At 33.2% G+C, this 25,539-nt stretch overlaps 4 protein-coding genes across 6 annotated transcripts; all 4 read right to left on the bottom strand.

Moving 5' to 3' along the window:
* LOC146925057 (uncharacterized) lies at positions 1-1,030 on the bottom strand. The gene is made up of 2 exons (XM_085710027.1): positions 667-1,030; positions 1-206 (listed from the first exon to the last, which is right to left on the bottom strand). Exons 1-2 carry the CDS (start codon positions 974-976, stop codon positions 169-171), a joined length of 348 nt encoding a protein of 115 aa, XP_085566153.1. The 5' UTR covers positions 977-1,030; the 3' UTR covers positions 1-168.
* Positions 1,031-5,133: 4,103 nt separating this feature from the next.
* On the bottom strand, positions 5,134-5,878 carry LOC146925056 (uncharacterized). Its single transcript, XM_085710025.1, has 2 exons — positions 5,506-5,878; positions 5,134-5,357 (listed from the first exon to the last, which is right to left on the bottom strand). Exons 1-2 carry the CDS (start codon positions 5,813-5,815, stop codon positions 5,320-5,322), a joined length of 348 nt encoding a protein of 115 aa, XP_085566151.1. The 5' UTR covers positions 5,816-5,878; the 3' UTR covers positions 5,134-5,319.
* A 3,374-nt stretch (positions 5,879-9,252) lies between these two features.
* Positions 9,253-15,509, bottom strand: LOC146925055 (grpE protein homolog 2, mitochondrial-like). Of its 3 annotated transcripts, XM_085710023.1 has the most exons (6): positions 15,209-15,480; positions 11,916-12,135; positions 11,641-11,834; positions 11,399-11,566; positions 10,246-10,374; positions 9,253-9,700 (listed from the first exon to the last, which is right to left on the bottom strand). In XM_085710023.1, the coding sequence occupies exons 1-6, from the start codon at positions 15,350-15,352 to the stop codon at positions 9,614-9,616; spliced, it is 942 nt and encodes a 313-aa protein (XP_085566149.1). In that variant the 5' UTR covers positions 15,353-15,480; the 3' UTR covers positions 9,253-9,613. The 3 variants fall into 3 exon arrangements, with proteins under 3 accessions (XP_085566149.1, XP_085566148.1, XP_085566150.1); XM_085710022.1 differs by having other exon boundaries at positions 11,641-12,135; positions 15,209-15,509; XM_085710024.1 differs by lacking the exon at positions 15,209-15,480 and adding an exon at positions 12,985-13,074 and having other exon boundaries at positions 11,641-12,135.
* A 2,623-nt stretch (positions 15,510-18,132) lies between these two features.
* On the bottom strand, positions 18,133-25,252 carry LOC146925054 (heavy metal-associated isoprenylated plant protein 41-like). The gene is made up of 7 exons (XM_085710021.1): positions 25,031-25,252; positions 24,719-24,917; positions 23,449-23,603; positions 22,652-22,838; positions 22,409-22,475; positions 21,818-21,971; positions 18,133-18,527 (listed from the first exon to the last, which is right to left on the bottom strand). The coding sequence occupies exons 1-7, from the start codon at positions 25,182-25,184 to the stop codon at positions 18,250-18,252; spliced, it is 1,194 nt and encodes a 397-aa protein (XP_085566147.1). The 5' UTR covers positions 25,185-25,252; the 3' UTR covers positions 18,133-18,249.
* Between the last annotated feature and the right edge of the window lie 287 nt (positions 25,253-25,539).

Here is a 25,539-nt window from a genome sequence, read left to right as displayed (position 1 = left end):
TAACAAATTAACTTATAATCATTTATCATTTATTTATCAAAGCAATTCTGTAGCACTGAGATTACATCATTGAACTCATAAAAATACATTAATAAGTAATTATAAAGACACATATGCTTTATTTTATTCATAAAATATATAAGTTGCATGCGCCCCCAATTGTTTGCATCAAGCCTTTGGAGAAGGAGGATGAGGAATAATATAACCTGAAAGAGTCACATTTATACTACAGTATTAGCAGGTGTACATAAAAAATTAATATATTTGCTCAAAAAATATATATATAATAATTTCTTGTAAAACAGGTAAATTAGTCTTTCTTTTTTTTTTTATTAAAAATCGTACAGTTATAGTATTATAGTGGTTTTAAGGATGATAAATAGAAATTAATTTACCCTGTAAGTACAACTCATGGTAAAAAAAGGGCCAGAAACATTGCATATGCTGATCCACGGAAAACAAAATTCATTTAGAGACTGCAAATTCGATAGCTGCATAATAAAAATTGGTTGCTAAACTCCTTAGCGACCAAATTAAAGAACAAATATTTTTCGTTGATAAATCGTATTTCAGTTTAGCGACTAATTTTTAATGATCAATTTAAAGACCGATTAATTCATATGTATAAATTTTGCTACTAAGCTCCTTAAAAATAATTTAACTTACTTCCACACTTGTCCGTAGGAATATCTTGGCAACGGCAATATCCAGCTATATTTAAAGCTTTTTCAATGCTGATATTACGCTCAAGTTTAGGAGTCACATATTGGCAGTAACATAAGGCATTAGCTCCATTCAATGCTCTACAACATAAATCTGATGGTGGAACATATGGCCCTTCCTTTTTGACAAAAGGTTTACAATGGTATACAATTGCATTCAAGTCACCACCACATTCAAATTGAGCAGAAATTCCTAACACTAAGATGCCTGTAGTAAGTACTAATGTTGCAAAGCTTAAGCATCGAGTTGCCATCGTGATCAAATCTTAGTATTTTCTCAAATTCAAAATTTGGTCACAAGTAATGAATGTTATAACACCTAAAGCACAAGAGAACGGTTTATATAGAAAAATGATGACGTGAAAAAGTGTATAACTTTTTATAAAGATTGTTTATAAATTGCAATTCAAATCAAAACAATAATTTACCAAATGAGTATATGATTCCGCAGGAGACGTGCTGCAAATGCATTTATACCTCTACTCTAATATGAAGTTTTTATTTAAATAACAACTCAAATTAGTTAATCCCAAAATCATGAAATTCATAAAAAATCCGCAAGCTTAAACAGCTAACATATTGTAGTACTTATATATGGTAAAATCCTTACAAAGGGGTTGATCAATCTTTATTGGCTAATATGAAGTATTTTTGTTATAAAAGTTATAGAAAGAGATAATGCATATCTATATATACACACACAATGAGGAGTATAAAAGGAGATAATGTATGCCTATATGTGTATTAAAATATGAATTGACGAATTCTTTTTCTTTAGAAGGTATAATAATTCTTTTGAAAACAAAGCTTTCGTGTTATTATTTATTTACGTTCAACTTATCATAAGTTTTTACGTAACCTTCATACAATTTTTTCTATACTAAAGTAATTTTCTATAGGTTTTATTATCCAAACTATTTAAGAATTTTAAATAGATCTTTAAACTAAAAAATATAATCAGATCAAACTGATATACTTTTCATAATAAGCTCATTTCGTTAAACTGCCTTAATCCTTTAATTTTGAATTTGTAAGTATTATAAGGATTTAGCCATTTACCACCACATTTTATTTATTTTAAAAAATCTCCATTCAATTACTCGATTAATGTCTTTTGTTGAAATTCAAATTCTTAAAAAAAATGTTCAAAAATGAAAATGAGTCATGAGATGGTCCAAGCCGATGTTCGGCTGAATAAATGCAACGTAGATGCAACAATCTTCAAAGATCAAAAGTGCTTTAGTATAGGAATGTGTTTATGCAGCGACAAAGGCGAGTGTTTAGCTGCTAAAATGACATGGTTCAAAGGTGTGCCACAACCTCATCAGGCGGAAGCGTGGGGCTTAAAAGAGGCCATAAAATGACTTGGTAATATGAGTTTAACTTTGGTGTCTATCGAACTTGATTGCGAGTAAATGGTTGACGATTGTTAGAACATCTCCAACAAATGATATTTTTGTCTAATATGATGTAAAGCTTATTACGAATCTCATTAAAGAAGAAATAAAAAAAAAAGTAAAAAATAAAACTAGAGTGCATTGAAATTTATATCACTTGTTCTTTAACATGTTTTTGTCTTTTGTTTTTTTCATGTCCCGTTTTACCTCTTTTTTAGATTATAAGTTTGTTTCCTCTCATACTTTTGGTTACAACATATAGCTTGCACTCATTCCTAAAAAAAGAAAATACAGCTTCGACTCCTTTCCTAATTTTTATCAGTTTTATTAAAGTGAAAAACTAAAATAAACCTATGCAAAAAAGAAACTTAGAACTTGCGTACATGAAATCACGGTCAACATCTCACCTAAACAAAGAGAGCACCAAATCCATATTAGCATAGTAGCATTGAGATGAACACGACGTATAAATTACGAACAATATTTTTTTATAAAATTTTGATTAAAATTATTGGTATAGATAATATATTTTTTGTACTTCTATATTATATCAAATTATACTTATTTTTTTCAATGATATCAACGATATAACAAATATATTATAAAGTCTTATCTCTTTGAATAACACCAAAAACTATCATTCTTATAATCAAATTTAGTTAAGGGTATAATTGAAAGTGAAAAAGTCAGCCTAAAATCATGTATATAAATTTTGAGTCCTTATAAATATATTAAATATTGTTTTTAGACCTAATAAAAAAAGTTGTATGTTTTAGTTCCAATAAAATATTTCGGTACGAAGTTTTAGTTCTTGCTAAATTCAAATTTTAGACCCTCGTTAAATTTAAATTTATTTAATTATTCAAATTTGTTTGAGTGGTTTTTCAAGACATATTTAGAACATTATAAGAATTTCCTTTGTAAAAAATGAGCTAAAAAAAAGTTCTAGTCACAATTTTTCATTACTTTCATCTTGAATTTTTTGAAAGTTTAAAAAAAAATCATATTTAATTTATTTCATCTTAAAAAAATTTAATTTTTGTGGAAAAACATTTTATAAGTTTCTAAACATGCATGCTAGAAGTCAGTCAAAAATTTAAAATTTTAAGGATAATTAAACAAATTTAAATTTAACAAGGACTAAAATTGATTGCTGAAAAATTATTTATGGACTAAAATATGCCACATTTTTTTTATGAGGACTGAATTTTATTTTTATGTATATATAATACTTCATCCTTATTTTATTACATTTCACTGAGGGAAAAAAATTGTGACAAAGTCAATGTCAGTTTACAATACCAATAAAATATTAACTTTGTGTCTCGATGAGTTTAACTCACTTGGTAAGGGATGCAGAGGTCGGGATTTAAACCCCGGATACACTACTTATTCGATTTAAAGGTGAAATTCTCTAACCACTAGGCTACTTGACAAAAAAAAAAATTTAACTTTGTTTTCTTTCATAACTTTTATTATTTATTACTTTAAGTTCCTCCATTTATTTTAATTTATTTTTACGTGCCATTAATGATGAATTATTTTGTGAAATATTCATAATTTATCTTTCTCATATAAAATTAACAGAAAAATGCTAACCATGTGTCATTAAAGTACTAAATTAAGATAGAAATTATGAATTGAAAATTATGTCAATTTATTTTTAAAACTTTAAAAATTATTTTTCCTAATCAAATACCTACTATTCGTGCAAATCTTTAACATGACTTTTTCTTAATGGATAATGTTTGTTGTCACGAGGGATTTTATCCTGAACCGGTCGCGAAATGATTTGCATAATTTAAATAAGAGTAGTGATATTTTGACAATCATTTTGGTACAACCTTTGAGACAACTTTGTTGTTCTCTCTTCTCATTGGTCAAAAACAATAAAGAGTAAAAAAGGAAGAGAGAAAATAAAAACATAATGTGAGTATGAGAGAGAAAATTGTACAAAAATTGTACCAAAATGGTTGTACAAATATCATTTCTCTTTAAATAATTATTGTATGTATTCAACACATGCTAGCGTGAATGGTTAGTAGGGGCTTTTAACAACTTATCTTCTCCTCTCGTTTGTGATAATTTCGTTAGGATTTTTTCGCTATATATAACATTATTCTTTTGAATTAGATTTAGTCAAATTGCTTATTTAAAGAATTTTAAAATGTTAATTAAAATATTGATTTTATGCATTTAAAAAGTATAAAAATGGGAGTGTGAACATGAAATATGGAAGAGAGAGAAATTATATCAGTGAGTTAAAGAACTTTGGATGAAACCTTTCATTGAAGTAAATATTAGATTAGTATCATAAAATTGAGCTGGCATGCATGAACCATTAAAAAACATAAAATGAGTTCCTTAAAATTATATAATTGAAGATGCTTGACGTGTACCGCGATAATTTTCAATGAAACATGTTAATGAACTAACAATGATAAATGGACATTTTTGGTTACCCTCCCCTTTCATCCGGCTTCATTTAAAAACATAAAATGAGTTCCTTAAAATTATACCATTGAAGATGCATGACATGTACGATAATAATTTTCAATGAAACATGTGAATGAGCTAACAATGGTAAATGGACCTTTTTGGTTCCCTTATCTTCCTTTCTACTTCATTTTCCATATTTTTTTATTTAATTTTTTTAAGAAGCTAAATTATTCCTTTCAAATTGGCACCGAGAAGAATCGAATATGAGACCTTGAAGAGGATCACACTCCAAGGTCCCAAACCAACATCATTAGGCCAACCCAAGTGGGTTATCTTTTTTCATTTAGTGCATTAAAAACTCATAAAAATATTACCATCATGGATATCTCTTTTTCATGTGTTCTTGTTCCTCATCTTAATTTTCATGTTAAATTTTTGTCCGAGATTAACATATTGTCTCACATAATAACAATTAATTGGTTCAAGTTGTACGAGATTTTAGCTCCACTAGCATGTGATTTAAGATTCAATTCATGACTCTTGCGTATGAAAAAAAAATACAAATTAGTGCGATTACTAAATATAACCTTGTAACTTTTTTAAATTAATAACACTAAGATCATGTCATTGAACTCATGTTAATACAAATACAAGGAAGGGAAGACACAGATAAATAATTAAAAAGGCGCATGTTGTGTTTATTTTATGTGATCCACGTACATAAATGGATGTCAAGAATTTGCATGCGCTCAATGTTGTCATCACGCCATTGAAGGTGGAGGATGAGGAATAACATAACCTGAACAAAAATAGTCACATTTATACTTTAAAGTATTAGAATTGTACATAGGAAAAAAAAATTCCCAAAAAAATTGAAATTAATATTTTTTTTAGGATTAATAAAAATCATAAGGGTAGAAAGAAAATAAAATAAAAAGCTAACTTACTTCCACACTTGTCTGTAGGAATATTTTGCAATTGGCAAGTTTTGGCTACGTACAAAGCTTTGTCTATGCTGATTATACTCTCAATACTAGGATTCACATATTTACAGTAACATGGGACATTAGCACCTTTCAATGCTGCACAACAAGGTTTTGATGGTGGAATCTTTGGCCCATCCTTTTCGACGAAACGTTTACATTGAGATATAATGCTAGGAAGATTACCACCACATTCAACTTGAGCATAAATTCCTATCACTAAAATGCTTGCAGTAAGCACTACTGCTGCAAAGCCTAAGTATCTAGTTGTCATGATCACAAACCTTAGTATTTTCTCAAATTAACAATCAATTCTTAATATGTAGTAATAGGATGAAGGATTGTTAACTTATGTCAACTGCATCACTAGAGAACAGTTTATATAGAATAACCATGACGTGAGAAGTGTTTAACTTTTCATGAAAGTTTGTTTACTTTTTGACCAATATAAAGATAATTTATAACCTTTTATCAATAATAAAAAAATAGAAAAAAAATGAAATTTATCACCTCAGCTAAGTCTAAGTTTTTGTATTATTTTTCTTCTTCAATATTCCCTCATTTATGTTTTTCTTTGAACACTCCTCCTTTCCTTTTTGAAATGTCGGTGTTTTTGAATAATAATTTTTTGTTAGCCCTTCGGTTTTTAATGGGAAGAGAACCCTGATAATCTAGACTTCGATCATGCGGTTAGTATACTCCGACCATAATTTGTTCCACACAAGTTAAATTTGGGTTCTTTCAAACAGGTTGAAATAAGTGTTATAGGTAAAAGACAAATAAATATATAAAAAAATACAGTAACAAATTTATTAGCTATAAAACAACAATTAAAAGAATAGTACTCTCAGTGCATGCTCCCAATGCAAAACATATTCCCGATACAACTTTGTCTTTTTGAAAGAGATTTGATTTTTTTTTTTGAAAGAGATTTGATATTTAGTAACTATTCATATTCCCAATGCCACATTATTTTATGCATTCTCCATAAATAAACTTACACATTTGACAACTTATGCAAAATAAATTGTCTTTGATTTTGGTATTTTTTTTTTTTTATGGTCAATGTTAACATGTGCCCTAAGGGCATACAGTATGTTAGGAAATTTAAAATAGAAATAATTATCTTAAAAGTTGCGCATTCAACTTTTCAAAGTCAAACTTTTGTTCTTTTCTATGAAAAATTTCTAATTTTGGATTCCTTAACTTGTGCCCTAAGGGCACAAGATAACAAGACCCTTTTTTTATTTGTTGATATCAACCCAAGTGTCAGTTTTATTTGTTTTCCTAGTTTAAGAGAGTACTCCCTCCGATCACTATTATAAGCAAATTTCTACTTTTTCGATTCATTCAATAAATGATGTATATGGTCTATATTGTAGACCACATACATCATTTATTGAATGAACCTAAAAAGTAAAAATTTGCTTATAATAGTGACCGGAAGGAGTAGTGACTAAAGAGTATTTGGTCACACACTTATAAAAGTATGCATCATTTAATTATTGTTAAAAAAAACATATTTTTTTAATTATTATTTTCTTGTGACAATACAAAACTTTCTCTTATTTCAATATTTATTCAATATTTTTAGTATTATTTCTTCTATCTTTTTCTACATAGTGAGAATGAGTTGTTTTCCCTTGCATTTTGGATTCTCAATGTTTAACTATTTTGGATCTATTTTCATGAAACATATTTTCTTCATTCATCCATTCAAATGTGTCTTAGAAACATATTTTAATATAATCAATATTCTCTCTCAATTCCTGTTCAATTGTCGCATTTGTAGACAAATTTTATTCTTAATTATATGTCATTTTCAATGTTTAATCAAACGTTAGTAGTAAGTCATGGTATTTGCTAAACTTTATAAAAATACAGTAGAAACTCTTTAATTTAATACTCGGTAAATTAATAAACTCTTTAAAATAATAAATTTGTCCGGTCCCGACTTGGGCCAATGTAAAAATTTGAAAAACTCGATAAAATAATAAGATAATAATTTTTCGCGAGATCCCTTTATAATTTTCGGTCCCAAAAAAATCATAAATTAATAATTCATAGAAACTAAAAAAAATATATTAAGAATACATTGAACACATTTGTTCCTCTTGTTTACATTTACTGTACTTCAAAAGTCATCATTGATTTCCAATGCATATAAACACAGTAGTTACTAATTTACGTTGAGTCCCAAGGTTCGCTGCAACGTAATTCTAAGAGGCATAGACTAATTTGCCTTTTTGTTTGGTATGTACAGTATAATTACTTAAAAACTCTTTAAATTAATAATTATTAATTTATCGATAAATTAATTACTCTCTAAATTAATAAATTTCTCCGGCCCTGACATTATTAATTTATAGAGTTTTAACTGTAGTTTAAATGTTTGCTTCATAATAATGTCTTTCCTAATTTCTTCAAAAAAAAATAATGTCTTTCCTAATTGAATATGTATATCATGCTTGCATTTCAGTAATAAACATCCATTGTTCTGACGCAGAAACAAACATGTACTTAAAAGAATATGTAAAAAGACAATATTTCAAAATAAGTTTTTACATATTCTTTTAAGGGTTAATTATGTTTCTAGTCCCTATAAAATAGCGACCTTGTAAGTTTAGTCCTTACTTAATTTTAATAGCATTTTTAGTCCCTATAAAAAAAAAATTACTTATAATTTTAGTCCCTGCTAAAACAAAGTTTGATTAATTATCCTTAAACTCTTAAATTTTTGAACGATTTTTTTGAGACAAGATTAGAACACTATGAAAGGTTCGTTTACTAAAATTTAGAATTTTCAGACATGAAATGAATTAAATATGAATTTTTTAAAACGATAAAAGTTAAAGATAAAAAGTAATAAAATCTGGATGTAGAAATCAAATTTTGCGATAATTTTTTGCGGAGAAACTTTTAGTAATGTTCTAAACATGTCTGCAAAAAATTGTTCAAAAATTTAAGAGTTTAAGCATAAATTAAACAAATTTGAATTGAGTAGGGACTAATACTCAGGGCAAAAAAACAAAATTAGGGACTAAAAATGCTATTAAAATTAAGTAAGGACTAAACTTACAAGGTCGCTATTTTATAGGGACTAGAAACATAATTAACCCTTCTTTTAAGTACATGTTTGTTTCTGCGTCAGAACAATGTAAACGATTGAGTAGAAGCTACAAGAAAAACACAACCAAAACACTACAGAAACACAACTTTGCTCTTTTTTTTTTTAAACAAGTCCTAGAAACATATAACTAGTGTTTATTATCCCCAAACCCGTCACTTAAATTTTAAACGTGCAGGTAAAATAGTGTGAAATATTGTGATAAATAGGCATTTGTTAACCACTAGTACTATTTCCGTTAACCACTAGTACTATTTTCCATAACCATCTAAAGTGGTACAATTATTCACAATTATTTTGTCCAAAAATTATTTACAATTATAAATACCTATTTCTTTCCTTTTTTGGTACAAACAAACCTATTTCTTTTTAAATTATAATAAGTTGTAAAGGGTAAACAAGGATTTTAGTTAAAATAACAAGGATAAAATCAACTGAAGACGTGATAAGCTATAAACTCAAACACTACTTTAAGTATCTTATCAAAAAAACTCTATAAACTAGTGAAAAATTATGAAATGCCCGTTACCAAACATGTATTTTTTAGTCATGAGTTTATAAACTATAAGTCATAAGCTAACTTATTTGTCTTGCCAAACAGACCTTTTATGATAGAAATGCAAATTTACAATCAAATGATGAATCAAAATTCTGATACCATTACAGTCAACAATGAATTGGATTTCACATGCAATTAAGGTAACAATGAAAATCTGATGGAATTAAATCCATCTTCTGTCATCATGTTGCTATAGACATGAGATTAGTAAAAAAGAATAGTATGTTGCATGCTGGTAAAAGGCATGGAAAATGGAACTAATGCCAAGGAGGGAAGATCGTAATGCTTCTGATACACCTTGAAGGAAACGTTGCATGATATCCAACAAATGCCACTCAGGAATTTCTTAATCCTACGAATCCTTATCAGCTATACTATCTTTTCCATCATTCAGCTGGATTGTTATTTTCTTTTGCTTGGGTTACACCAACTTCCGCTGGCCGAATAACACGATCATGAAGCAAATATCCTACCTGCACACATAACAGTTGGATAGCATTTTATTCATGTTTTCAATCTCCTAACATTCAATGAAGCAAAACCTTCTGATCCAAAGGATCTTTTATAGACAACAATAAGTGGGAAGCATCAGCATGATTGGTTGAGATAATAAAACTAAGAGCTTGTTTAACTCGTCACATTGCAAATTAAAAGGGCATCAAGCCATTAACAAATTAGACTGCACTAACTCATTTCATTTGAAGAGGATGAAAGTATGATATCCTTTGCAGTGGTTTTTTAGGGTGTCAATATTGCAAGACTGATTTAAAGGGAGGTGATGGATGATGAATTTGTACCTAGGAATTTCCTAAGCGATAAAAGTATAGCTACAATGAGAAAAAGGTAGAAGTATGAATAAAAATGTTGTATTGAATATGAACATGACAGATGCCCGTAAGTTTTGGAATGTTCATGCAACATAGACAAAAATAGCACATCAAGATTTTATTGATTGAAACAAGTTTTCAAATTGGAAGGAAAAAGAACATGTCCTTCCACAAGCAATGATCTAAATTACCTTCAGCACAGCTGCAACAGTGCCTGGGGGCTTGGAACCATCAGGAACTTCGAAGACTGCGTCATGCCTATGTGGATCAAAGGGTTCATTTGTAGGGTCAAATTTTTCTACACCAAACTTTTTAAGTACCTGTAAATATAAGCATTACCTTCAAAACAATAGCCTGAAGCAATATATTGTCCCCAGAGTTTCATTTTTAAGCACATGATGTGATGATGATATATTTTGAAATACAGGATAAATAATTTCATGATACGATTATAATTTTGAAACATATTGTTGATATGACAGCACAGGAAGATGCGAAGGTCCTTACGCAAATTTCACACAGAACCCATCTAACCAATCAAAATTCAAATGTAAGCATATCATCATATTTACAACCTTTCCACTGCAATTCAGAACAACAAAACATCCAGTTTTTTCAAAACATCAATAGGAGATAGTTAAAAATATCAGAATAAGAAGATCATCTCCAACTCTGTTGTCAAAAGCGGCCGCGCCGGCCGCTATAGAGGAGCGTAGTGGAAAAATCAGGACCACTGCATCGGCGTGTGTCATAAGTGGAAAGCGGTCAAAGCGGACCCATAAATAGTAAAACAATAACTTGTACTAGTTGTATATAATTGGTATTAGCGATTTTCGATTTTGCTATCCCTTTTATTTCATATTATAAATACTTCATGAAATTTTGAGTAATGTTTAAGGTTGTATACAACTTGTACTAGTTGTATATAATTGGTATTAGCGGCCACACCACCGAAATAGCGCCCCGCTTCCGCGCCGTGCCAATTTTTGGGTTGGCCGCGCCGCATTTCCACATTAACAACAGAGATCTCTAATATGTTTGTAAGTTTTAAAATGAAATTGGCTCTTGAAAAAAAAAGAGTATAATCCCCTAATCCCATAGCACCCAACCAACCATGAACTGAGCTTCAAAATCAAAACACTGTTCCCGACAACCCTTATCCCCACAATCACACAATGAATCTTCGATCCCTTTCGGTGACCAAACAAAAGCATAAATGAGAAACATCGTAGCAATAGCTGAAAGCAGAATGTGAACGAAAACCTTAACTGCATAACGAGTAAAATAAAGACTATATGATAGAATGGCTACGATGATTATATTTATACATATAGAACACTCTACCTCTGAAAGTTGTTTCTCAGTCATTTCAACACCTTCCAGAAGTGTCTTCAGGAGTTTCACCGCTTCAGCGGAGTCACTTGATGTATCAATTTTGGAAAAACTTTCTTTTACAACTGATGAAGCTCTTCCCAAATTATCCGCAACATCAAGTAAACTCTTTGCGAAATTCTACAGCACATTTAAATAAATCAGTAAAAAATTTATGAGTAAGTTATTTGGGACAAAAATGTTCAAACTTTGACCTGTATAGCGAATTTCCTTGAATTCTCTGCTTCACGTCTAGTCCTGTCCATGACATTCTCCATTTCAGCGTAAGTACGGAGAACTTTATCCTGCATTTTCTCAATCTCTTTTTTCTTTAGTTTCAAAAGTTCTTCCTTCTCAGCTACAAGCTTAATCAAATCATCCCTGGATAGATCCGATTCACTGTCTGAATCTGAATCAGAAAAAGCAGTTTGTTTAATACTCCTCCTCCTCCTTTTGACAGTTTGAGAATGTGAATCTGCTGAAATAGAACCTGATTCTTCTGTTTGATCTGCAGACTTGGCTTGTCCAGGCTGATCAATTTCCTCTGCTTCTTCATTTGTTTTTGCAGGGTCAGCACTTGTGGAATTGCCATTATGCACATTATTCCCTTCTTTCCCTTCTGTTTCAACTGAGGCTGATGAAGAAAATCCAAATTTTGAAGTTGATGAATTTATAGATGGACATAAGAAATTGACTTGAACTGGAATTAGCTGGAATATTAAAAAGCATATATGGAACTAAATGAGAATTTTAGAATATATCATCAGCAATTTACTGAATAGAGAGTTTTAAGATAATTGGTCTAAAAGTATAGAACAGTAGTAACAGTCCTATAAATAATCTCCATAGTATCACGGCTTCATATATATAAAGGCCCTAGAAGCTGTTTATCCCTCAAAAAGTAATAAACATTAAACACAAAACCCTAAAATAATACATGAAAATGGGGGGAGGGAGGAAATCGGTCATCGTAAGATGAAAGCTCAACTACAGTGTTTGTCACTTCATCAAGAAATAAAGAAGTTATATGTGTCAGACTACAAATTCTTCGTTAATCATTTTTTTCTTTTTAGGTCAACAAAAAAACTCCTTGAATTTTTTCCCCAACAATAGATACTTAATTACAGAAGAAAAAAATTGAATATACATTTTACAACTTTTTCCTTTTGAATAAAGCCATCATTAACATTAGCAAGCTCAATCTGAAACATATTAGGAAACAAAATAAAATCTTCATCAACGCATCCAAAACACATGACACCCTTGTAAAACCTTTGCTTAATGGAGGTAGGTGTGATATTGATGAAGGTCTGCAGATGATGATGAGGATGGTTTGTGATGGCTACAATGACTTGTGCAGTAGCAGCTATAGCTTAACATGGAGGTGATGCTTATAGTTTTTTAACTGTGATTTATGGATTGATGTGAATTTGGATGTCTGCTATTTGGTTCTTGCTGGCCCCTGGCCCTGCAATTACCCATTTTCTGTATTGAAATATCTTTTGGGAGCAAATCGGATCTGGTGTATCTATATGTCCTGTTGGGCTAAGTCGGAGTACAGGGGTACTGTTATGTCCAGACCGGTATGATTCTTCTGCCTCAGCCGCGAGCATACTGGTGGAAAGAAATTCCATAGCAGATGAGATAACAAAAGAAGGACCAACTTTCGATGGAAATTCGATTTATTTTCGCCTTTCGGTAGTAGATGCAATAGCAATGGCACATTTAGGAGTACTCAATGGGGGGCATTGGAAATTACGGTCTGTTGCAACTTGCAAATGGGAAGTATTAAAGAAAATAAAAGGATTAGTGAAATGAAGTAAATTCAAGGTTTAGAGAGGACGATCATATATGCTGTTATTTGCTGGGAAGGATTGATTATGGTGTGTGGCTATGAAAGAGCATGTGACTTCAGGGGCATTTGTGTTGCAAACATGTCTGGAGTTCGCTAAAGAGGTGTAGGTGGAGCTTGATGTGCTCATTATTCTGAGTTAGTGTGTTAGCCAGAAAATGGAACTGTGGAGTTTTGGAAGTGCCCCTGAAGTCAAAGTATTGATGATGAAGTGGGAGTGGATGTCCTGTGTTTGATGTGTTACTATGCTTTTATTTGGCCTATATGAGAATTCCTTAGTGTATCCAAGATTGGTGTGTTCAGTCAGGTGTGGTTTTATAGCAAGGATGAGGCTATATTAGCTTTAGTCTATTGCTTGATGTATGTGGGTGCTACTGCTGCAAATTATGCAGTCTGTGCAATCTGTGTTTCGGCCAGATTGGAATAATATTGATTGAGTCACTTGGCAAAAGTAGGACCAAACATGGAAGGACTTGGCAAATAGTATTGAAGGTTGCCTTATTACATGGTAACCGTGAGGCGAGTAGTGTTGCGGGTGACTTGGCGAAATTAGGATAAAACAAGCTGTCTTTTTTCCAGGGAGGTTGTACTTTGTAATTGAAATGGCAACAATGGATAAGCTGCTGAGGACTATTTTCCAGCCTGCATAATTACTCAAATAACATGCTTACTGGTTGGTTTCAGAATTCAGACTCAAGTGGCTTGTGCAGGAAATGCTTATTGTTTGGAGTTCTGTTACTACTGGAATGGAGCTTTAAATGCTGGGTTCTGCTACAGACCAGAAGATGCTAAGTTGAGCAAAAGAAGGAGCAAATGAAATACATCTTGATTGATCTTTTAGCAAGGGTAGGAACATAATAGATAGGCAAAGGTATAGAATCCACGTAATTTAAATCATATATACTGGTGCAGTCATTAATAAGAAAAGATATTATGTAGTTGTGGTTATTGTGTAAAGGGCTTGGTGCAACAATTACAGTAAGGTGCAGGCAGTCTAATTCATATCACCTGAAGCAATTTATCTCATCTAAGTGGTGTATTACAGGTGTACTTCAGGGCGTATTATAGGAGTTGCGTCAAAAGAATATTGTATTGAATAGAGTCTTGTGGCTTCGCCTTAGTAACTTTTGATTGTCTGGGTGTCTAGCACATGATAATGTAGGCCCTTTACAACCCTTCTTAGAAGGTGGGTGGAGTGTGTCTACATTCATACTGCACCGGACGCCATTATTATTATTAATAAAATTCTTTTACTTGTCGGAAAAAAAAAACTTGCTTAATGGACAATCAAAACCAACAGCAGCAAAAGGATTAATGAGAGATTATACAGCTGCTTTTCTAAACCCTAAAATGACATTCAGATAGTATTTTTCATTCCTTCTAAACATCAGAATTCAAACGGAATTCTAAAACAGTTTAAAACCCAGAAAAAAGGTGATAAAGGCAATAATTAGGTTAGCTAATCTAGAATGCAACATTGAACAATATGAATAATTGAATATCCAAAACAGAAGCAACCATAACCCTAAATTTTAAAACTTACAACAATAACAAACAAACCAAGACTTATCGCACTAAGTGGGGTCAAATACATTGATCAAACGAAGCCGTATTATCCAACTCGTTAATTTTAGATATTTCTTAATAATTTCTCTTAATATTTTTTTCTAGGTCTTCCTCTGCCTCTGACGATTTGACTATCCTTGGTCTCAACTACTTGCTACAGAATCTGTGGGTCTTCTATCTACATGCCTGAACAACATAAGTGCAATTTCCACCGTCTTTTCTACAATATGTGCCACCCCAACACTCTTGTCATTTCTAATCATAAATTTCTAAACTTGTAAAAAAAACCTATAGCCATATATAAATCTTACAGCATAAAAAATGCGAAAAAAAATGGAAATTGATTAGCAAGTGTAGAAATGAACCTTGTTGGTAGAATGAGGAATGATGAGGGAATGTAATTGATTGGAGAAGTTGTGGAAGTGTTGTTGAGGGATTCGTTGAGTAGAAAGAAGCGAGGTTCGGGAAATGGTAACTGGAAAACGGGAGAAAAGCTTATGGAAGAACATTGATAATGATTTTTGAAGATAAAATTGATGAGAATGATGAATGAAGATTCAATGAAGGGTTTATGAGAAAACTGTGTTTGTGTTTCTGGGAAAACAAAACAGAGAGAAGGGAAATGCAAACAGAGAAGAAACTATTAATTTGTTTATTGACCAAATTGCCCTTGCATTTAATATTTTAGTATTTTATAACTAGCTTTTAACATGTTTGTTGTCTATTTTTTTATTATTTATTGAGTTAATGCGTACGAATTATGAATATTGATTTTTAAGAAATTTTGATTGAAATTATTTTGTTATTGATTAAAATTATAGTAAAAGATATTTTGCATTTTTATATGGTAATAAGTGTATTTATCTTTTTTGGAGTGGTTGCGGAGAAATATTATTGATGCTGATAAGAATATCATAGTCCATGTTTTAACTGTGTTATGAAATATAATATGGTGCGCTATAAATAAGAAATGTGTTTTGATGATACTGATGTTAATGTGACTGTCATTGTTCGAAAAGCATAAAGATCTATTATGAATTTTAAATAGTGCGATGTTTAAGAAACAACAATATTTTTGAGCCTTTGATGCAGGTAAAATTATGTGATTTCATTGATCAAGATTTAAAAATGTTGAAGGCGTCTCTCATTCATAGCTTGTTTGATGCGCAAACTGCGCAGCTCATCCTCAACACACCGTTGCAGCCACTTGTATTGGAGGACAAAATGATTTGGAAAGGGGAAAGGAGTGGTGAGTATTCTGTCAAGAGTGCATATAGACTTTGTGTTACTGAAATTGCAGACAACTCTCATATGCATGTTAATGGCCGATGGAACCTCATTTGGAAGCTAAAAGTGCCTCCTAAAATCAAGAATTTTCTTTGGCGTGTGTATCGTGGTTGTTTTCCAACACGTGCTCGGTTAAATAGTAAAGGAGTCTCTTGTCCACTTGATTGTGTTCATTGTAATCATAATTATGAAGATAGCATCCATATCCTTATTGAGTGTCCTAAAGCTGTTCAAGTATGGCGGAATGCGAATTTATGGGACATAATTGACAAGGTGATCCATCAAGATTATAATATTAGTGCTTTCATTTTCACTCTTTTACAAAATTTATCTTCAGGGCAATGTGAGCTGATGGCAACAATTATGTGGAGCATTTGGAAATGTAGAAACATAAAACTTTGGCAGCAACAACTCGAGACCGACTCGCAGATGTTTCAACGTGCAACTCATGTACTTGAAGAGTGGCGAACAACCCAAAGAATTAGATCCAGCAGCAGTACTCAATCCATAACTCCGCATGTTCAACCTTTGAGACAAAAGGAAGATGTTTGGAAGAAACCGTTACCTGGCCGGTATAAATGCAACATTGATGCATCCTTTTCCACTTCTCTGAACAGGGTTGGTTTGGGCATGTGTCTTAGGGATGATGATGGTGCTTTTGTTCTTGCAAGAACATAATGGTTTGCCCCTCTTTGTGATATAGATGTGGGGGAGGTTGTTGGACTACACACAGCTTTGGATTGACTCTCTAATCAACAATTTGATAATGTAGATTTTATTCTTGATTGTAAAAGGGTTGTTGAGTGTGTCAATTCTAGTTTAGATGATAGTAGCGAGTTTGGATGTATTATCACTGCTTGTAAACAGCTGCTAGTAGATAGATTTCAGAACTCTCATGTCGAGTTCAGCATGAGGCAAACAAATAGGGTAGCTCACGAGTTAGCTCAGGCAGCCCTGTCTAATCCTAGCCCCCATGTTATTGATGATGTACCTACATGTATTTGGCATATTTTAGCTAATGAAATGCAATGAATTTCTTCCTTAAAAAAAAAACAATATTTTTTCTTAAAAAAACAAGAAACAACAATATTTCAATGTCTTTTTTTTTGGTCGAAAGAGATGAGATTTCAATAAAAGCGGTATAACCAATGTAAAAGGTTAAAACCACAAATAAAGCTCGAGCTTTCTGCCTATATGATGCTACTCACCACGGTCATCATTTTTTTTTTCACAGTAAAATTTATATTTCCTTTGTCAATGGTACAAGCTTGGTCTGCTTTTCTTCGAAAATCTTATTTTTCTCATTCGGACTACTATAACGAATGGCAGGCACGATCCCATTAAATTTGTTGAAATTGATGAAGAGACTCCCTGCATTGCTTAAAATTTGATGAAAACACTTATCAAAACTTATGTTTTGATAGATTGAGCAATTTAGGGGGTCTGTATAGCGATAATAGTAATTTATTATTGGTACAGGGCTGTTGCGATTTGACCCATAAACATGTTTGCTCCTTCTTTGGCCTATCTTATTCTCCCACTCCACCTGATCTTCTTTGAGTGTTTCTTTTCCCCACCCTCCAGTCATCCCACGCACTCTACTTTGGATTCTGAAAATATGGATGATTTTGGAGACTTTTTTAAACGTATTTTTACATTATTCAAATTATATAATTTGGAATCTATACGATGCGTGAGAAACCAGTTGGGTGAAAAAAGAAACAATAATCCTCTTTTGTATTTTTTATTCCACTGGTCATTGAATTGTTATTGCGATAAATTGTGTTCTTAAAGTCGTACTTATGCATATGAAATCTTTAAATACATAAAATAAAAAATAGTATTGCCACACTATTACTACACTTTTTTTTTTGGAGACAAAATATATCATACTATACATAAAGTAATGGTTGGATAATTATATGTGAAATGAAATAGTCGTTTAGCTAGTTTGTTTTCTCAATTGCAAGGCACATTACTTTTGTGCTATGAAATACGAAAATATTTAAAAGGCTCATCCAATAATTAAGCCATATAAAATTTCTTCTTTCACAAGCTTAAACATTTCCATATAATCAACATCACATGATCTCATAATGATAAATATGCATTCTTTAGTTTATAAAATTGTGCACATTGCGATAGAATTTTTGGGAGTGTTCAAATTGAACAAAGAATGAACCGAGTCTTGGATCGTATTTTGAACTAAATATGTTGAAGTCGAAACGTCAACCATAAGATCTTCATTCAATGATTTCAATTCACAATCACTTGCATCTTTTAACCGAAGTGAGTTTGGGTCGACTAATATATCTGATAGACCCACAAAAGATTCCACAATATCTCTTCCTTTTGAGAATTTGAATGTGTTACAAGAACCAACATCAAATTTTGAGTATTACTTTTCCCACCCTATGGCCTTCTCGTGCGCCCTATGTAAATTACCAACATGCCCTCCGGATTATATAATCAGGAATATCTATAAATTTTTCGGAATATGGAATCCGGACAAATGCGAAGTATAAAAGGAACTTCACCCCCCATTTTTACAGTTTCACAGTTTCACTTTCCCCATTCACTCTCTCTCTCTACATTATCCCAAATTCCGAACACCACAAATCTTGTCCAAATTTGGAGTTTTCTTGCTCAAAAGCATGGCATTTCAACCCTTGTCAAACATCATGGAAGGTAAGTTCGATTTCTGTACTCATGCAAGTTCAATTAGTTCGTTTTTTTTTTAATTATGTTCGAATGCAATCCGGAATTTGTTTTCCGGACTAGGTTGTTGCTCATCCGGATTTCGAAATCCGGACAAACCCAGAATGTTGTTTTGCTTCTGTTTTGTGCTGTTTGATTGTGCTGTTTGATTGTGATGTTTGATTACCTTAATTTGAATGTTACATAAGGTTCAACGTCTAATACTCAGCGCGTAAGGAAGGCAGGGCATGCTTCCCGCAGGAGAGCGCGTAGGCAACAGATGGAGGCTGAAGGTGTTGTTCCTCCGAGGTGTCGGGGTGCTAGAGGACGCCGTGCTGATGTTGAGCCTGATGTCGAGGATCAGCCAGAGCAGCAACAGTATATGCCTATGGAGGAGGAGCAGACTGATGTGGATTTGCAGCAAACGGAGGAGCAAGACTTTGAGGAGGAGCTGCAGGGTATGTACGAGGACATGGAAGATGCCGAGCCACAGCAAAGGCGAAAAAAGAAGGATAAGGTGGTGGACCTTGAGCCACTAGATGACTATCCCGGTGGCCCACACCAGACTGACCTGCTGTGGAGGTACCATGTGCACGTGGCCAGGAAGGCGGCTGATGGCGTGGTATGTACTGTTAAACTCACTTTATATCTGAAGCTCACTTTATATCTGAAACTGCTTGGTTATGTACTGTTTATATCTGACTGGTTTATTTATTGTTAAATATGTTTGTAAAGCCATGAGTTTAAACTCACTTTATTAATTTTAAATATTTGCAGTGGCGTGGAAAATTAAAATGCATCAACAACGGAAAGAAGATAGAGGCGATGCATGACGATGACACCAGATCTATCATGGCTGCACGGTGGTGGGAGAGCAGATTGCGTCGCACAGGCCTTGGTTGGCTCCAGGATACGAGCTACACGATTATTGATCATGGGCTGATTTGTGCGTTCGTGGAGAGGTGGCACGAGGAGACTTCCAGCTTCCACCTTCTGTTTGGGGAGATGACAGTCACACTTGATGATGTGGCCTCTTTGCTGCATATCCCCATTGACGGCATGCTCCTGTCCCACGGGTCCATAACACGGGACGAGGCGGTGGAATGGATGTAGGAGTACTTGGGGTCTAATTTGGGTGATGCACTCAAAGAGGTCGAGAAGACCAAAGATGCACATTGCAGATTTAACTACTTGGAGAGGATATTCAAGGAGCGTTTGAAGGAATAGAGGGATTTGGCAGACGAGTATGGTGTGACTGAGGAGGTGGAGAGGTTGCGGGACCAGGCTGTCTGCATATATTTGTTGTACTTGGTGGGGATCACGATCTTCAGTGACAAAAGCCAGTGGGCTGTGGATGTTGTCTACCTGAAGTACTTCAGAGACCTTGATATTTGTGCTAGTTTTTCATGGGGAGCTGCGGCACTAACTCAGTTGTATAAGGAGCTCAACAATGCTGCACGTTGGAACACCAGTCAGGTGGCAGGATACCTGAGTTTGTTGCAGGTATAAATTAAGAACTATGTTTTATTTTTTTTAATTTAAGTGTATATGGTTTGTATATTTATATGTGGTTGTCTTTGGTGCAGGCTTGAGTGTTTCATCACTTCATAGGTATGGGAAGCAAGGATGTCTGGGATGGATATGTGGAGAATCAGTATCCACCCGCGGTGTTTTTTGTGCCACTGCATGGTTTAGGCACAGTGGACCACTACAGGAACTATCTAGATGCGCTGGATTTGACGAGGGTTGTCTTGGCCCCATATGCTGCACACCGTCAAGCACGTCCGTTTGAGCGGGTCAGCCTTTACTCTGGATGGCTGAGATGCGGAGACCGCATGGTGAGATATCTGCCGGAGAGGGTGCTTCGCCAGTTTGGGTGGGTTCAGACCATAACGAGACATCCCGTTCAGAGTGCACCTGTTGATGTTAACTTGGCGGAGATCACGAACCGCTTTCAGCGTGCACTTGATTATACGCTGACACCTCAGGAGTTGGGAGAGATTGCAGTTCATGGTGTGGAGGCAGCACATGGATACATCGAGTGGTTTTACCAGGTGTCTCATCCACGCATGATTCTTCCAGACATGCCGGTACCGGTGCCACAGCCACCAGAGCATGAGGTCCTTGAAGCCCGAGCTGCTCAAGATGATGGAGACCTTGCGTACTTACAGCTTAGCGGAAGGATGACCTGCATCAGAGACCACGTCTATGCTGTGATGAGAAGCGGTATGGTACCGAAAGGGACTGAGGAATGACAACATTTGGAGGATGCGTTGAGAGAGGTGCATGATGCAAAAGATTACCGTCGTCGGAGAGCTACTGAGGGTGGCAGAGGTGGTGGCAGAGGTGGTGGCAGAGGTGGCGGTGGTACGGGTGTAGTTATTAGGGGCTGATAGTATTGTTTTGTATGTTTATGTTTGTTACATTTTGAATTATGTAACACTTGGATAATTTTTAATGTTATGTAATCTTGGATAATTTTTAATGTTATTTGATTAATGTTTTGTTTGAAAATTATGTTGTGTTGATGATTTTAATGTTATGAGTTCGATTTACTGTTAGAGCATGTGACCGGCATGATATGTCTGTTTGGAAGCAAGCAAAATGAGCCAAAACAGATGGCTTCTGCCTCTGTACTGATGCATTCCGGATTATATAATCCGTACATGTTTAGCGCATTCCGGATTATATCCGAAACTGTCGTTCACCACCCCCTTTTGTTGACTTTCAACGGGGTGATTTACATATTTCGAATTATATATTTTGGAATATCTCTACGTTTTCGGATTATATAATCCGGACCAATATTTTTATAACTGGTATCATCATCCATCAGGGTGAATGGAGTGTCAAAATACACGAAAGAATCCGGATTAAATTTTCCGGAATCAGTTCGGATTACATAATCCGGATTAGGGGTATTTTGGGAAAAAATAGGGCGCGCGAGGAAAGACATAGGGTGGAAAAAGTAATACTCTCAAATTTTTGGTTCCAATTAGATCCGAATCCTCTTTTTTTTGCGTAACGTGGATATTCTCGCATTTTAAATGGAACCTTCTCAACCAATATCAAACCAGCTTTCTCTGCCAATTTCACTACTTCCCATTTATTAAAAGGGTAGACACTCTTTAGTGTAACATGAACAGGGCCGGCCCATAGCCTGTCGAGGCTGGGCTATAACACCGGGCCTCAATTTTTTTGGGGCCCAATTTTTTTTTTTTTCAATATACAAGGCCATAAAAAATGAGTTATATATGTTCAGTGTCGGAGTGAAATCATAGGATGCGTGGTGGTCCAGTGGTATTAATTTTTATTTGTAGCTTCTTGACATGAGTTCAAGTCCTGGCAGGCACCTTTTTTATAATAAATTTAGTCTTTTGTTTTTATATATTTTCCCATATAGGCCTGTCGTCGTTTGTGCTAAAAAATTTATTTATTTTCAACATTTAACCCATTCCAAACCCTTTGTTTTTGTACCCCAATTTTTTTTAGACCATCATTTTTTTTGTTTTTTTTTTGGGGCCAATATCTTAAATTATAACGGGGTCTCTAAATTGTTTAAGACGGCCCTGAACATGAACTTCACCATTACAACTTAACATCTTCCTTGCACTCTGTAGAAAACCCAACACCAACTTCGGGTGATGCCTGCACATTAAAATTCGGTAAATAAATTTCTAATTATGCAAACTCACAAAGCAGCATTAGTTCCATAATTAACTTGTTCCATAGAGCCTAGAATTAGTGATAGGATATCCAAGAGCACCTAATTAATTATGATCAAAACCTAAATTACAATGAATTAGAAGAAGAGAATAACTTACTGAATTTTGTACGGTGTGTACTTATCCTGAGGAAAATTAAAGACTATGCGATCAAATAATTTGTCAAGCAACAACGGGTGTTGGTACTGGTACATGCTAAGAGCATCCACTCCATGCAAAATGTTGCAACCAAACCTCTTTAGTTCCATCAAATTTATTGTTGCTTTGAGTAGTTCATCCTCCATGACTCTGATTCAAAAACATTCGCCACGTTCATATTACAAAAATGGTGAAAATAAATTTGCAAAAATGTTCAAAATCAAGTAATAAACATTGCACGTGCATGTGCAAAGAGTTTTAATCAAATTAATCAACTTACTTAATCACTATACATATAAAATGAAACATAAATATGAAATATCATACTCATTAAATAATGTGACAAAATATGTTAAATACACGTGTAATATACAACAAGTTGGTCCAATTGATAAATATTCAGCTCATCATATCTCTCATGGTTTCATAACGTTCGTGAGTTGAAACTTTATTGTTGATATGAGTGATATGTAAGTACATATATATCTCATATCTATTAGTATTTTTTTAACATTGAGGCTACCTGACTCATCCAAACCAATGTTGAAAATTTGTATACTGCGACAAATAACAGTTTGTTCAAATTTCGTTACACAACGGTGCTATGGAGCAACTATAACCACAATTTGACAATATTTTGTTCAATAACAATTTGATCAAATTTTGCTAAGGTGTAGTGCTATAGTGCCACTATTTAACAATATTGATATAAACAGCTTTGATAATAAAAGCAAAAACAAATTTTTGAAGTTGTGTACCTTTGGAATCTAGAGAAGTTGCAACCATGTTGGAAGCAGAGCAGAATGCCCTAGCCAAACATAGTGCAAAAGAGAAATCTCCTTCTCCTACCAACAAAATATTATGGCAGCTACTATAATGTTTTATCCATCTTTCTTTCATTTTGGAATCAATCCTATGACTCTTTTGGTTTTGAGATGCCAGCATAACTTTACTCACATAATTTTTCAACTGTACTGAATCCGAGTCTTCTAACAAAACTGATAGCCCCAAAGAAAGTGATTTCACATATTTTGGCTTTGAAAATTTGAAGGTACTTGAATCACCTACAATAAAAGTTCCATCACAATTGTCTCCTGATCCTCTCTTATTTACATAACCTGGATAATCACTTATATTAAATGGAACCTTCTCAACAAATACCAAACCAATTTTCTCTCCTAGCTTCACTATTTCCCATTTACTAAAAGGGTTGTTATTTTTGTGTGTAATGTGAATTTCACCTTCAATTGTTAGCATCTTCTTTGCACGCTTCAGAAACCCCCACACCACTTCTTGATGAAACCAGAAAATAAAAACATAAACGCCAACCATCTTAATATATTATGTACATATAGTCTAAGATATTTTAAATTTTATTTAAATAATTTCATTTACAAATCCTTAAAATAGTCTCTGACATTGTAAGTGAATGTCATATTAATCCCAAATAAAAGTCATATTAAAAAATATGTATATCAAAATCGTAAATGGACAGCTTAAACCCAATTTTATTTCTTAATAACAAATTTTGTAGTAAAATTAGTAGGTAAAAGTAATTATTTAAAAGCAAAAATGGATATCGTGAATTTTGAATAATGTATAAACTAAAATGTTCAGCCTGAAAAAAACTAAAATGATAAGCAATTTACTAGTATTTTTGAGAGACTTCATTTTTTAATTTCTTATAGTATTTAAGTACAAATCTAACAGTGTTATCTAATTTTAAGACCAAATTAAGACATAATTTTTAAAGGAAAACGCTAGATATCAAGAATGATTTTATCAAGAAAGATTCAAAAATGACATGGCAGAATAATCACCCATTTCAGTCTTATTTATTAACCTTTCATAAAAAAAAAATACATAACACCCACCACCCCATAATTTCCGGCCAGGCTGAGATTTTAGTAGCTAACATTAATTTCGGAACAATTTCTTGATAAAATCTAAGGGTGATTATTTTGTCACGTCATTCTTGAATCTTTCTTGATATATAGCATTGCTCATTCTTAAAAGAGTTAAATTTACCTGATTTGGTTCAAGTTATTCTCCGCCATATCAAATCCAGCGTGAGGGAAATTATAGACTACACGATCGAAAATTTTATTTTGTAACATTGGGTGCTTGTGGGCACTATGGGCATCAACTTCATGTATAATGCTGCAACCAAATTTCTCTAGTTCTTCCAAATTTGTTGAAGCTCTTGAATATTTCATTATCAATGACCCTAATAAACATTAAGAAAAAATCAAAGAAAAAATAAAAGAAAAATAATAATGACATTGCCCTAAAGAAAATCAGAGATAGTATTATTGCATTGTAGAATCAAACTCAGTGTACCTTTGGAATCACGAGAAGTTGCTACTATGTTGGAAGCAGAACCAAATGCATTTGCTAAAGATAGTGCAAAAGAAAAATCACCCTCTCCCACAAGTAGTATCTTATGGTGATTACTGCAGTGCTTTATCCATTTTTCTTCCATTTTGGGATTCATTCTCCAATTTGATTTTGTGTTAATCTTTGCAGTTCAAAAGTTAGTAGTACTGCAAAAGGTATCTAGCTTCATTACAGGAAGATCAATGGTTTTCTTTTTAATATTTTGGAAATGGTGTTAGCTTTAAATTAAGCCAATTATGAGATACCTTTATTGTTGAGAACTGATGAGTCTCAATTCCCATCGTCTGCAATGTGCATGCACGCTTAGAGCTTTCCATGGATAATTAGATTTGAGATTAGAGGGGCGAATCAAGAAATTTTATTAAGTGGGATCAAAGTTATACCATAAAAATTCACGTTAAAATATGTATAAATAAGCGATAAAAATTTATATAAATGTAGTTTATAATTGC

The sequence above is a fragment of the Medicago sativa genome, chromosome 5 (assembly GCF_051527215.1).
Source record: "Medicago sativa cultivar Bolivia chromosome 5, Bolivia_mono, whole genome shotgun sequence".
Taxonomy (NCBI): domain Eukaryota; kingdom Viridiplantae; phylum Streptophyta; class Magnoliopsida; order Fabales; family Fabaceae; genus Medicago; species Medicago sativa.
This window is presented reverse-complemented; position numbering and strand designations above follow the sequence as displayed.

Excerpts from the sequence above, each read along its gene's own strand:
- LOC146925055 (XM_085710022.1), bottom strand. The coding sequence starts at position 15,352 with ATGTTCTTCCATAAGCTTTTCTCCCGTTTTCCAGTTACCATTTCCCGA. Across the intron at positions 12,136-15,208 it reads TTCCTCATTCTACCAACAAG|CTAATTCCAGTTCAAGTCAA; the intron begins GTTCATTTCTAC and ends TTAATATTCCAG. Across the intron at positions 11,567-11,640 it reads CAAGGAAATTCGCTATACAG|AATTTCGCAAAGAGTTTACT; the intron begins GTCAAAGTTTGA and ends AATGTGCTGTAG.
- LOC146925056 (XM_085710025.1), bottom strand. The coding sequence starts at position 5,815 with ATGACAACTAGATACTTAGGCTTTGCAGCAGTAGTGCTTACTGCAAGC. Across the intron at positions 5,358-5,505 it reads TCCTACAGACAAGTGTGGAA|GTTATGTTATTCCTCATCCT; the intron begins GTAAGTTAGCTT and ends ATTTTTGTTCAG.
- LOC146925057 (XM_085710027.1), bottom strand. The coding sequence starts at position 976 with ATGGCAACTCGATGCTTAAGCTTTGCAACATTAGTACTTACTACAGGC. Across the intron at positions 207-666 it reads TCCTACGGACAAGTGTGGAA|GTTATATTATTCCTCATCCT; the intron begins GTAAGTTAAATT and ends TGACTCTTTCAG.
- LOC146925054 (XM_085710021.1), bottom strand. The coding sequence starts at position 25,184 with ATGAATCCCAAAATGGAAGAAAAATGGATAAAGCACTGCAGTAATCAC. Across the intron at positions 22,839-23,448 it reads AACTTCTCTAGATTCCAAAG|TCATGGAGGATGAACTACTC; the intron begins GTACACAACTTC and ends TTTGAATCAGAG. Across the intron at positions 18,528-21,817 it reads AGGATTCGGATCTAATTGGA|ACTCAAAATTTGATGTTGGT; the intron begins ACCAAAAATTTG and ends GGGAAAAGTAAT.